The sequence below is a fragment of the Myxine glutinosa genome, chromosome 3, assembly GCF_964187855.1.
Source record: "Myxine glutinosa chromosome 3, kmMyxGlut1.1, whole genome shotgun sequence".
NCBI classification, from domain to species: Eukaryota; Metazoa; Chordata; class Myxini; order Myxiniformes; family Myxinidae; genus Myxine; species Myxine glutinosa.
In genome coordinates, this window is record NC_136263.1 from 176,809,365 (window position 1) to 176,822,586 (window position 13,222).

At 42.6% G+C, this 13,222-nt stretch overlaps 1 protein-coding gene across 3 annotated transcripts in view; it reads left to right on the plus strand.

Annotated features, from left to right (window-relative positions):
• The window catches only part of LOC137423036 (exocyst complex component 6B), a 392,907-nt gene that overhangs the window by 263,824 nt on the left and 115,861 nt on the right, over nt 1-13,222 (plus strand). For all 3 annotated transcript variants that reach the window (XM_068109815.2, XM_068109816.2, XM_068109814.2), the window contains exons 17-18: nt 8,233-8,367; nt 10,693-10,872. In XM_068109815.2, the coding sequence (XP_067965916.2) occupies nt 8,233-8,367; nt 10,693-10,872 (315 nt within the window). The remainder of the gene's footprint in view (nt 1-8,232; nt 8,368-10,692; nt 10,873-13,222) is intronic.

Genomic DNA, 13,222 nt, shown 5'->3' on the forward strand with positions numbered 1-13,222 from the left:
TCTCTATTCCGGCATCAAGCCAAAGTCGATCCACTCCAGTGATCGTCAGAACGATGTCCAATCGAGAACAGAATCCCGTTCGGATGACAGTCACAGTCCCGCTACCCAAAGCTGCGCAAAGGTGCCCTCAAGGCGACTGGGAAATCACACCCTCGGGTATGGACGTTCCACGGCTCCAAATCGGCGAACCGCAGATTTCCCACTCAAACGCCACGTTACACACGCACACCAGATTAACGTCTGAATGCGGTGAAAATGGTTGAAGCGAAGTGAAAAACCTTGACCAAATCCTGCGCGAGGTAAAAATGGCCGACGGCCCATTCTCGTGGCGTGACGGCACTCTGATGAATCTCTCCAGAATCGACCGCAAAACCTGTCATGCAGGTTTATCTGTCACAATGATGACCACTCTGTCGCAGGAATCCCTTTTCCGGGAAACCCAAAGTTCACTCGTGACCCTCATTTGCCAATCGTTCGCTCCAGACCTCGAAGCAGCTCGGCTTCTTGTCTGACTCACTCGGTCCGCCTTCTTCCTCCTCCTCCTCTTCGTCGTCGTCCGGTTCCGGTTTCATTTAAAACATTAACTTTTTTACCGATTGAAACTTGTAATCTCTATTTCCCTCAAACGACAACAATTATAATAGTACATGGAATCAAAAATGTTTACAGTGGATGAAAACCACAACAACGGAAGGGACGAATCCGTAACAGTTGTTTCTGCCAAAGGGGGCAATACCACCTATTTGAGCCATGGGTGTACTTACTTTTTCCACATGCGAAATTTGCATTTATGTTTATTTAAATTATACAATGGACTACAAAATGTAAATGTTTCATGATATTTGTTGTATTATATCACCTTTATCGATCAATATTGTTGAAATGAAGATCAAATAGCTGTATGTTGAAATATGTTGAAAAAGTCAAAACTTTACATGGGGTGTACTTACTTTTTCACGTGACTGTACGTGGCTGACTTTTATTGCTGAGTGCAGCTCGGCATACCCTCGGCTTTTCACGACGATCTTTTCAACATGCTTGAGAATAATATGAAGATGTCAGGAACTACCACCGATTCCATGGTGTGTGAGCGCAGCACGCATGAATGCGGTTTTACGAGTATTGCACTCAATCCTCCACCCTTCACCACAGAAAAATTGGAAATTCTCAATGCAATTTATTTTTCTACCAATGCACTTGATTTCCCACCCAAAACAAATACTGTGCAAGGTACCAACTGTCTTCTAAGTGGTGTTTTTTCACTAAAAGGGCTTGATCATACATCAGAGAGATACAACTGATAATAACATTCATCCGACCAATCTGAGTACAACAACAACACACAACATGCATTTTAAGGCCATTTTCCCTGCTAGAGCGGGGGTTGGCCTTGCGGTCCCCATGACAATCTTCTCCATCTTGCCCTATTTTCTGCATCTCTCCTTGTTAACATTTCTTCTTCCACCATCTTTAGCCAAGTCTTTCTTGGTCTTCCCCGTCCTCTACTTCCTTCTACATTCATTTCCATCACTCTTCTCAACCAGTCACTTTCATCCTTCCTCAACACATGACCAAACCATCTCAACCTGTTCCTCTTCGCAGCATCAATCACAGGCACTATTCCCTTCATTTTTCGCAATTCATCATTTGTCTTCCTCTCTCTCAACGATACTCCGCACATCCATCGAACCATTCGCAGTCCTCGAATGCACTGAACCAATCTGAGTCCTCGTCGGATTCATTCCTGGTCTTCCAATAATTTTTGCAGCAAATGGCACTTATTCTGTGATTTCAGAATCTGTCAAGTGCATTGTGTAATCTGCTTGCACACCGGTATCCTGTGTTTGTGTGGGTGCCACATCCTTGGAATATATCCTGCCTCAGCTAATTGGTTCACCTGAATGTGAGAATTTGTTCACAACTTCCTTCGATTTTTCTTCTTCATTAATGCACAACAGCTTTGACAATAGTTTGACTTTCTGAAGAATCAGGTGCTGGACCAGCTTGCAACATCGATCCAGTGAGCCTGTTTCAAAGTTTGCGTTTCAGAGTTTTCAGGGTACTGGCATCTGACAGGAAGCGATGCAACTTTCTCGGTTATATATGCAAGATCAGGAAAAAGTGCCTTATTGTGGTATTTCTCAGTAGTTGAGTCAGCACCAATTTGGGGCCTGTCATCACTGCTGTTCCAGACTTCATATTTTCAGGCATATTTGGCTTTATGGCATCCCTTATATGATATCATACCCTGTGACTATGCTTTTAGCTTCTCGCTCCTGGTTTTCTCTGACGTCGGGTTAATCTTGCTGGTAGAAATAATTTGCCAACTCTTTAATCTGCTGCTTGCCATATTATTTGCATACGGGCATAGAAGCGGCAGTACAGGGCATAGAAATTAACTTTGTCTAATCAATGAAATAACCAAAATGGGTCAGGTTAATAAGTAAGGACTCTTTGTAGTTTGTGTGGTACATAAGTAAGATCACCAGAAGGTCGTTCTTAATTTTACTCGTTCTTCGTTTTTATGTCCACGAGAATATAAGACCCATCGTTTCGCTGATGGGAATATCAATCTTTGTGTAATTACAAAAAAAAAAAAGAAGATTTTGTTAATGGGAAAAAATAAAATTAGGTGGTGTATAGATACTGGCCGAGCTATACATTCAGGGAGTGAGTCGGTGGAGATTGTTAATGGGATATTAATCACAGCCTTTTTAGCTGCTGAATTGCGAATAATATTGCTCCAGCCACGGGTTGGGGTCCACCACGAGGGGGATCCCGGGTTCCCCTCAAACTTACCAGGCTTGAGATCGCCGATCACAAATAACTTCATACCATGGCGGGTTGCTAGGCAACCGTGAGCGCAAATTGGTCTTTCACGTGGTCCCAGGGTTCCCCGTCTGACAACCGTTTGCCTGAGCTACATGGCTTTCCAATCGGGGATGTGCACTCGGCTATGCACCGATCTTGTCCTAATTGCATCTTAATTAGGGTGGCCGAGCATACCGCTGGTGCAGGCTGGACTTTATGAGCCAATTATTTGTGGAATTATAACCTTCCAGTCTAACCTATGTGCGAACAGCGCTGGATCAACAGGGAAATGACGAACACGGACAGATTGGAAATGAGGTTTAACAAGAGGGATTTATTATTACAAGAACCAACGGTGTAAAATGTGGAATGCAGGATCATGCAAAGGGGAAGGGAGCTCAAGGACTTTAATGGCAATTCGAAATGTACAGGCAATTCCGAGCAAATGGAGAGGGCAGTGATATTTACACAGCAACGAAAATGGACAAGAGCAGAATTTAAGCTGTGCCTTAGCTACCGGCTTTACACAACATGGGTACCAATCAGACCATCCATGGAGGGAGATAAGAAAAGAAAGTGCGAGGGTTATCAGCCTCTTTATGTTACTGGGCAGGAGCCGTCGTGCTCCCACAGCCCAACCACTAAACGTAGGTGGTCAAACTAAGAGAGTGTGTATGTGTGGCTTGGCTTCAGCCCTAACCGTTGCACTTACTCTGTCCGCCATCAGGCTTTGGCTCCCAGCTCGACCCTGCCAATGTCAATGCCACCACTTGAGTCTCAATCGTAGCTTGTGAAGCACATAGGACAAGCACTAACCCCGAGTCCATGTAGGACAAAGCCAAGAACCAATGCGCCGAGTCTTTGCCTGCGACACTTTTATAATCCCTTAGCAGGGGCGGGGCTTAAAAGTGGATCAAAACGAGCTCCTTAGCCCCGCCCTCGCCAGATCTCTGCATCGAGTTGTGTCCAGTCGGTCGTTCACAATGACATGCGATATATGTATATATGTATTTCTGCCCCTGAAAAGCATCCCCATAGCATGATGCTTCCACCACCATGCTTCATGGTAGGGATGGTGTTGGTTGGTTGATGAGCTGTGCTCAATTTCCACCAGACATAGCACTTTGCATTCAGGCCAAAGAGTTCAATTTTCGTCTCATCAGACCACAAAATATTTTGCCTCATGCTCTGTCTTTCACATGCCTTTTTGCAAACTCCAGGCATTCTGTCATGTGCCTTTTTCTCAAGAGTGGCTTCTGTCTGGCCACTCTCACATAAGCCTAAATTTGTGATGGGCTGCAGAGACTGTTGTCCTTCTGGCAAGTTCTCACATCTCAGCCAAGGTTCTGTCAGAGTAGTCATTGAGTTCTTGGTCACCTCCCTGATCAAGGTCAATCTTGCCTGGTTGCTCAGTTTGGTCAGACGGCTAGCTCTACGAATAGTCTGGATAGTTCCATATTCTTTCTATTTCCTAATGACGGAGCTCACTGTGATCTTGGGAACTTTCAACTCTATAAATTGTTTTATACTCTTCCAGATCACACCATCCAGACTTCCAGATGGACACCAGATCTATGCTTTCTCACAATTCTATCTTGGAGTTTTACGGACAGTTTCCGAGACTTCACAGTAGAGGTTCTGTTCTGACATGCACTGTTAACTGTGGGAACTTGTATAGAAAGGTGTGTTTATTTTCTAAATCATGTCCAATCAATTGAATTGGCCATAGGTGTTGTTGTTTTTTTTAATGTTGAAGGCTCCAGGCACGGACTATATAGTCCTCATCGATGCCAGGCCTAAATAAAAGAGCAAAAGTGAAAGAGGAAAAGTGAAGAAAGAGAGAATAGTCTAATAGCGTCTTAAGAAAGCGAAAAATCTGCTTTTTGAAAAGGGGAAGATCATAAGTGTTTGAAAGACATGAGAAGGTAAAGAGTTCCAGAGTTTGGCAGTCATAGGGAAGAAACAAACATCATAACGACCCACCCTTGAGTTGACAATGGCCACACAATGATCATGCAATGTAGTGGCTTCAGTATTTTGTGGTCTCGCTAATGGTGGTGGTATACAAGCAGCAAGTTATTGGGAGCAGAAACCAAAGTAGTATCTGTAGAAAAGAGAAAGAGAGCCATCTTTGCGACGTAATTCGAGCAGGGTTGAGTTTTGAAGTCAGATTGGGAGAGTTGATAAATCGGATTACTTTGGATTAAATTCTGTCCAATAAGTATGTGGATCTCGAACCTCCCCAGATGTGAGAGCAGTACTCTATACAAGAACAAATCAATCCTTTATATAGTTGAAGCAACTGTTGAGAGGAGAAGAATCTTCAACATCTGAACAGAACTCCTAGTTTCTTCGAGGTAGACTTGCCTATTTGTGTAATGTGTGGATTCCAGGATAAATTTGAAGTTAGGGTAATACCAAGCAAGTTTATTGAATCACATGGTGTAATTGTGGAGCTTTCAAAGGAGATTGGAGAGTTGAGAGGAGTTATAGAGAGAGAGAGAGATGGGAAGAAATTGAGTTTTGGAAGCATTGAATTTAACCTGATTACATTTGCCCCACTGGGAAATCTTGTCCAAATCCGAATTTAAGGAGGTGGCTGTTATCAAATGAGATGCAGATCGAGTGAGGGAAGATGGAGCAGATGGGAAAACCATGGAGGAATGTATTGTCGACTCATCAGCATACGAGTGCATTTGGTTATTTGTAGAAGAAAGAAGGTCATTGATAAAAAGAAGGAAGAGTGTTAGAGACAGAACCCTGAGGGACACAACTGTTAATAGGGAAGGAGGAAGATGTTGAACCATCAACAATTACAGAGATTGAGCGGTCAGAGAGAAAGCTTGATATGAGAGAGCAGAGTGAAGAATATTCTCCAATCTCACTTTCTTCTCCAATGGCTTGATCTCTGATCATCAATTTGGTTTCAGACCAGGTCACTCTACTCTGGACATGCTGCTTCTGCTGTCTCAACAATGGATGGAGGTCCTCAATGCCAAACAGGAAATTAGAGCTGTCTCCCTTGACATATTACGTGCCTTCGATACGGTCTGGCACCCCGCTCTGCTCACCAAACCTCTCCTCCTTTGGTATCCATGGAAATCTCCATGCATGGCTGGCGCACTTCCTCTCTAGTCGCAGTCAACGTGTGGCACTGAATGGGTTTCTCTCACCTCCTCTTTCTGTTCAGGCTGGAGATCCCCAAGGCAGTGTTCTGGGCCCTGTGCTTTTTCTGGTCTTCATCAATGATCTCTCTGACTCTCTTGAAAATCCACTCCATCTTTTTGCTGATGACTCCACTCTCTGCCGCTCCATTCCTCATCCCTCAGATCGGCAGTCTGCAGCCTCCCCACTTTCTGCAGTCCTGGACAAAATCACAGACTGGGCAAACAAGTGGAACATGTCTTTCAATCCTGACAAATCTCACACTTACGATGTCTCTCCGAAAAGACCGACTGGACAACCCTCCCATCCACTTTCTGAATAATCCTCTCCAAGAAGTTCTGTCACTCAAGCTTTTGGGTCTCACTATCTGCCATGATCTTTCCTGGGAAAACCATATTCCCAAGCTGGCCTCCAAAGCCAGTCGCCGACTGGGCATCCTCCGTCGTGCGAAGTCCTTCCTTGGCACACCTGAGCTCCTCACCATATATAAGGCTTTCATCCACAGCTCAATGGAGTACTGCTCTCCCATCTGGGCTGGTGCTCCTTCCTCACACCTAGCTCCTCTTCACGCTGTTGAAACCAAAGCGTTCAGAATCGTTGGAATCTCCCGCGATGAAGCTATCTCCGAGGGCCTTTCACTTACTCACCGCAGGTAGGTTGGTGGTCTTTCCGTCTTCTACCGACTCCTCTCCGGCCTTGCTCCCCCAGCTCTCTCTGGGCTCTGTCCCCCAAATATTCCTACAGGTCACACAAGATCTGCCTGCAACCCTCTTATGGTTAAACTGCCAAAATCAAGTCTCTCTGCTCACCTTCACTCCTTCATTCCTCTTTTCTCCTGCCTCTGGAACAAACTCTCTCACTATCTCACTCTCTTCAATCCCACTCCTCCCTCCAGGTCTTTAAAACAGCTATTCACCACCATCTCTTATCTTCCCCCATCCAAAACCTTGATCTTTTCTACCCCCGCTAATTTCACCCCAAATCCACTTTTTTGAAATACCAACTTCTTTCCTGGAAGTCCTTGGTGTCCTTGTGTTTCATACTTCTCCCACGCCCCTTCCCCTTCCCACGCGTCCTCCCCCCAAGCCCTCTCCCTCCCACACATCTCCCGATGTCCCGGCTCTCAAATGTTGTGTTTGTGTGCTTCCCCTTCTCTCCCCATCTTGTCTTCCGCCCCCGCTACTGTATTTTGTTTGTCTGTTTGATTTTTTTATTTTTTTTGTGATAAATGTTAGCTCTTTCACGAGCCTCGATTCTGTATACAAAAAATAATAATAATAATAAATAAATAAATAAAAAAGGAGGAAAGCGGAAAGAGGGAAGCTTAGATATCAGACCCCGGTGACAAACTCTGTCAAAGGCTTTTGAGAAATCAAGGCCTGCAACAAAGGATTCCCCAAAGTCTCTCAGAGAAGAAGCCCAGACATTCGTAATGTAAGAAAGAATATCACCGGTAGATCTTGCCTTGCGAAAGCCATATTGATGGTCAGATAGAAGACTGAGATTGAAGATGCTTGAGGAAATGGGAATTGAGAAGACATTCAAAGACTTTAGAAATAGTAGAATTCAGAGCAATAGGACGGTAGTTGGAAGGGTTTGAACAATCACCCTTCTTTAAAATGGCTGTACTAAGGCATATTTCCAGGAAAGAGGAAAAGTTTGGGTTTTTAAACAAAAATGAAACAAACGAGCAAGTTCTGAGGCACACTCCTTCAAGACACGAGGAGGAATGCCATCTTGTCCGCATGGACTCCAATCAAGTTGTCGAAACATGTCAAGAATGATCAAAGGAAATTGGATGCACCTGAGCTCAATTTGGAGTGTCAAAATAGTTGACCTCAAAATAGTTGCTTTTCTAATTCAATGATGCACTATGCAAATGCTGTTCAATTCACATGTAAATTGGATGAAAAATGACAATTTTAGAAATACCTCAAGATTACCTTTGACCTCAAAATCAATGGGCTTCTTCCTTATGGCCAACTCTACATCTGGTGGAGTTTTGCGAAGATCGGTTTAAAATTGTGACCTGTAGGCGATTGACAGACAAACAGACAGACAGACAGACAGACAAAATACCGCACAAGACCAACCAATATACTTGAAAAATATTCGATTTTTCAAGTAAAAAATAAATTTAAATGAAGAAATCTTTATTATTTCTATTGTTTCTGGAAACATGGAATTAACCCATTGGAAGTGTTTATCCAAAGTGGCAGGTGGTTTACTAACTCAATCTCTTTATGTTGCCGACAGCTGGTACAGATAATCATCAACACGACCTATCTAGAACAGTCCTGCAAACACTTGGAGGAGTTTGTTACTGACATCACCAGCGTCTCACCTGAGACCGTGCACACAACAAAACTCTATGGAACCTCTACGTTTAAGGTACGTTGCCAATCTGACATTTTTGTGTTTGTTTGATATAATGTTTTATTTGGTTATGACACTGTTTAAAGTGACACTTTTCAAATAGGCTTTGTCTAGAAATATAGGGTCTTGTGCAATTGACAGATTCTAAAGTTTGTCTATAGAAATGCATTTGAAAAGTTTTTAACTCGAGAGCATTTTGTTATGACTAGGGAGAATCTGTTGATTGCAATGCTGTAAATCTACAATATTTCAGTGCCATCCATTCAATCTCTGGAAAAATGACATTAGGTACGTGAAATGAAGAAACCACCAACAATAAGCAACGTTTCAAGTAAACACAAAACATGCAGTTTATTAATTGATTGGGAAGTCGTTTTTATTTCAACCAACTGAATCTAACGTTGAAATTGTCACATGTCTCGAAAAGTAAACTGTCCTGGACATTGGTGGTATATTGGGGGTTGTGGTGGTAGTGTTATTACCCCGTGCACGCACGAAGCGAAAAGCAGGGTTCAGCAATTGGTTCACTTTGTCTGTCTGTCTGTGTACAAGCATCAGTTTATGATGGAGGAACAACTGAATTTCAATTGGTTCACGAGTTATCAAGTGACCACTATATTCGTGTGTGTGTGTGTGTGTGTGTGTGTGTGTGTGTGTGTGTGTGTGTGTGTGTGTGTGTGTGTGTGTGTGTGTGTGTGTGTGTGTGTGTGTGTGTGTGTGTGTGTGTGTGTGTGTGTGTGTGTGTGTGTGTGTGTGTGTGTGTGTGTGTGTGTGTGTGTGTCCGCAGCATAACTACCCGATGATATCATCCGATCTTGATGAAACTTGGGTGGGAGGTTGATATCATGATCTAGTTGTGTCCAGCCTAGAGTGGGCGTATTTCGCCCATTGTGGGCGGAGCCACGCTCGAAAAAGATGTATTTTTAGGGGGTAATCAATTTCAAGCTTCATCTTCTCTGAGGGGTTTGGTGGAATCTGACAGGGGTTTCGATATTTGGTTAGGCCAATGTCATGTGTCTAGCCCCACGGAGCTCAATGTTTCATTTTTTTAATATATATTTTTTCCATTTCATTTTTCACCGAATTTTCGGTATTGTGTAGCTAACTAACCTCATAACTGATTATACATTATTTCCTATCTCATTTCAAGGTCAGTAACCTTCGTTTTGGCATTTCCGGGCCTGGCCTGTCCGGGCCTGTTTCGGTTATAGTCCGTCCTTTGTCATTGAATACCGCTCGCTCGTGAACCATCGCCGTCTCTTGACTTGTTGAATGTTATATTTTGAATGGAAATCGGCACAGGAAGCTGCAGTTTATCAGTACTTTGGCTCAGAATTTGGCAAATTGTATGGAATCTCATCCTGATCGCACATGCACAGAGAGGAGTGAGATTATTTTCTTACTCTGTCTGGCAGTCAAATAAAATTGCAAATCATTCCAAACAGGAAAGTTACTCTTTTTAAGGATGTCATAAAGGACACAAACACCAGGCAAGAAGAACTAACATAACATGTGAAATAAGGTGGTGTAAAAGATGCCGCATGAAATTTGTAAACTTCCAAAGAGGGTTTTTTTCTACAACCTTTAAAATCTTTATTTCATTTTAATTGAATTATATACTTGAACACTGCAAAACACAAATCTTGTCAGGATGGAAAGGACAATGGACAGTGCAAAGGACAGGAGAATCCTTGATGAAAACCTGCTCGAGTCAGCCATGAATCTGAAACTGAGTCGGAGATTCACATTTCAGCAAGAGAATAATCCGAAGCACAAATATAAAGCCACGCTGGAGTGGCTGAATAAGAAGAAAATAAATGTTCTTGAGCGGCCCAGTCAAAGTCCTGACTTGAACCAAATTGAACATTAACGGCGAGACTTTAATGTTGTAGTCCATCGACGATCCCCATCAAACTTGGCAGAACGAGAGCAATTTTCACTTTAATAATGAGCAAATTTTTCACCATCTCAGTGCAAAGTTGGTATATACCGACCCAAACGGATTCATCTCAGTCAGTGTTGCAAAAGGTTATTCCACCAAATACTAACTAAAGGGGATGAATACTTTTACAACCAGTGAATTCTGATTTGTACATGTTTTTGCAGGTATTTATGGCATGTAACCCTCCTTCAACTATAACAGTGTCTTCAGTTATGTTATGTTACTATAAACTCTTCAGTTATGAATAAAAAAGTTCATTTGGAAAAATTATTTCTACATTATTCGTAATTCATCTAAATGCGGAATTATTGGTAGGGGTGAATACTTTTGCAGGCCACTGTACGTGTTTAGGAAAGAAAGGAAGCAACATGCAAATCATATTTTGGTGTGTTGTGCAGGACGCCCGGCACACTGCCGAGGCGGAGATCTACACAAAACTTAATCAGAAGATTGACGAGTTTCTGCAGCTTGCGGATTATGACTGGATGCTGGTTGAACCGCTCGGCCATGCCAGTGACTACCTTGTGGACCTCGTAAACTTCCTCCGTAGTACGTTTTTTGTCTTCACTCACCTGCCTGTAAGTTCTGCACAACTTCATTTTGCCCTGGAAGGGGAATATATGACTGAAGAATGTGGAAAAATGTGGACTGTAGTGATTGTTGAAAGAAAAAATAAGATTTTTTTTTTATAAGGTTATTCTAAAGCAATGGAGTTTGTGGCATCTCTCCTTGCTTGCAATAGCCCTCGAGCATGGCAAAATGATGTGTGTGCTTGGTAAATTGTGTGCTTAATTCATAGGATTATGAGGCAATATGTGAAACAATTATCAAAATTGGCTTTGCAATGACAAATATAGTTTTGTTTACAATATTATAAGTATAGTTATATTATGTAAATATAGTACAGGATTATTCAATGGATCAAATGGTGACCTGCAAATAACCCACTCTCATCTCATCTGCACAGCTTCCTTCTCATCTGCACAGCTTTTCATCTCCTGGGTTTTTTTTTTTGTTGGTTTTTTTTTTAAGCTCACCTGGAACGAAGTTCAGGGGAGCTTATGCGATGGTGTGTGGTCTGTCTGTCAGTCCATCCGTAAACACTTGAAACTTCTTCTCCGAAACCGCTGAAGGGATTGTGACCAAATTTGACACAAATTATATTTGTTATGTTGTGACTAAAGTTTGTTCACTGCATTAAAAAAAATCGCGGTCTAACCAGGTTTTCCAGGGGTCAAAGTGGATCCAGGTTTCACCCCCCAAACTAGGAATTTGCTTTTCTCTCTGAATCTGCACTCACTATTTCGATGAAACTTGACCACAATCTTCAACGCCCGTGATGTACCAAAGTTTGTTCACGGCACGAAGATAATCAAAGTCTGAGGGGGTCAAATTGGGTCCAGGTTTGACCCCCCAATATAGGTATTTGCTTTTTTCTCTGAAACTGCATACACAATTTCAGTGAAACCTCACCACTACCTTAACCACCGGTCATGTACCAGTGTTTGTTCAAGGCATTAGAAAAATTGGGGACTGAGGAGGTATACGGTGGGGGTGGGGGAGTGAAGGTTTTCCCCCAAAATAGGTGTTTTGGTATTTTTGTTTGTTTGTTTGTTTGTTTGAAGCCTTATGATTATGATATTATGATTCTACATGCTGCCCTGTCTTCTAACAACCATTGAAATTGGTTATAATGCCTTTAGTCAGTGCAGTATACTGTTTATTCTACCAGGTTAGTGCCATGTGTATTGCCCCTATTTTTGTTTGCTTCTTCCTCATTTTCTGCTCCTTTTTATTCTTTCTAATTTTGCACACACACTCCAACCCTTCTCCTCTTTATCCATTTCTCTCTCGATCTCGCTCTCGCTCTCGCTCAAATTTTTCACCATTTGTTGCCTTATAGCCTGGAATTAAAATGCATTAAATCCTACTTTTTCCACCTTTATTTACACATCATATCCCACAACTTCCAAGTGAAAAAAATTCCTCAAATTTCAGAAAATAAATAAAAAATACAAAACTAGAATATCTTGGTTGGATACGTGTCCACCCCTGAGTTAATACTTAGTGGAAGCACCTTTGACAGTAATTACAGCTATGAGTCTGTATGGATAGGTCTCTACCAACTTTGCACACCTTGATTGGGCAATATTTGCCAATTCTTCTGCACAAAACTGTTCAGTCAGTCAAGTTGTGTGGGGAGTGTTTATGGACAAGGTATCTTAAAGTCAGGCCACAGCTTTTCGATTGGATTTATGTCGGGGCTCTGACTGGTCCACTCACCGTCCCAATTTCAGCTTTATTGCAGAGGGTAGCAGGTTTTCCTCTTGGACATTTCTGTATTTTGCTCCATCCATTTTCCCTTCTATCCTGACAAGTACCCCAGTCCCTGCTGATGAGAAACATTCCCATAACATGATGCTGCCAGCACCATGCTTCGCAGTCGGGATGGTGTTCTTTGGGTGATGTGCTGTGTTTGATTTGTACCAAACATAACATTTTGCATTTAGGCCAAAAAGTTCCATCCTTGTTTTATCAGACCACAAATTTTTGCCACATGGCTTCAGAATCTCCGGAGTGGTTTTTTTTGCATACCTCAAATGGGACTCAAAGTGGGCTTTTCTGAATGATGGCTTAGTTCTTGCCAACCTACTGTACAGGCTATACTTGTGGAGTGCTTGGGATATTGTTATCACATGCACACAGTGACAAGTCTTTGCCATTAAGCCCTGTTGCTCTTTTAAAGTTGTTATTGGTGGGTGGCCTCTCTGGTCAGTCTCCTTGCTTGGTCATCTAGTTTGGAGGGATGGCCTGATCTAGGCAGGGTCTTGGCGGTACCATACGCCTTCCACTTCTTAATGATTGTCTTGACTGTGCTCCAAGGGATACTCAAAGCCTTTGAAATATTTTATACCCAGCCCCTGATCT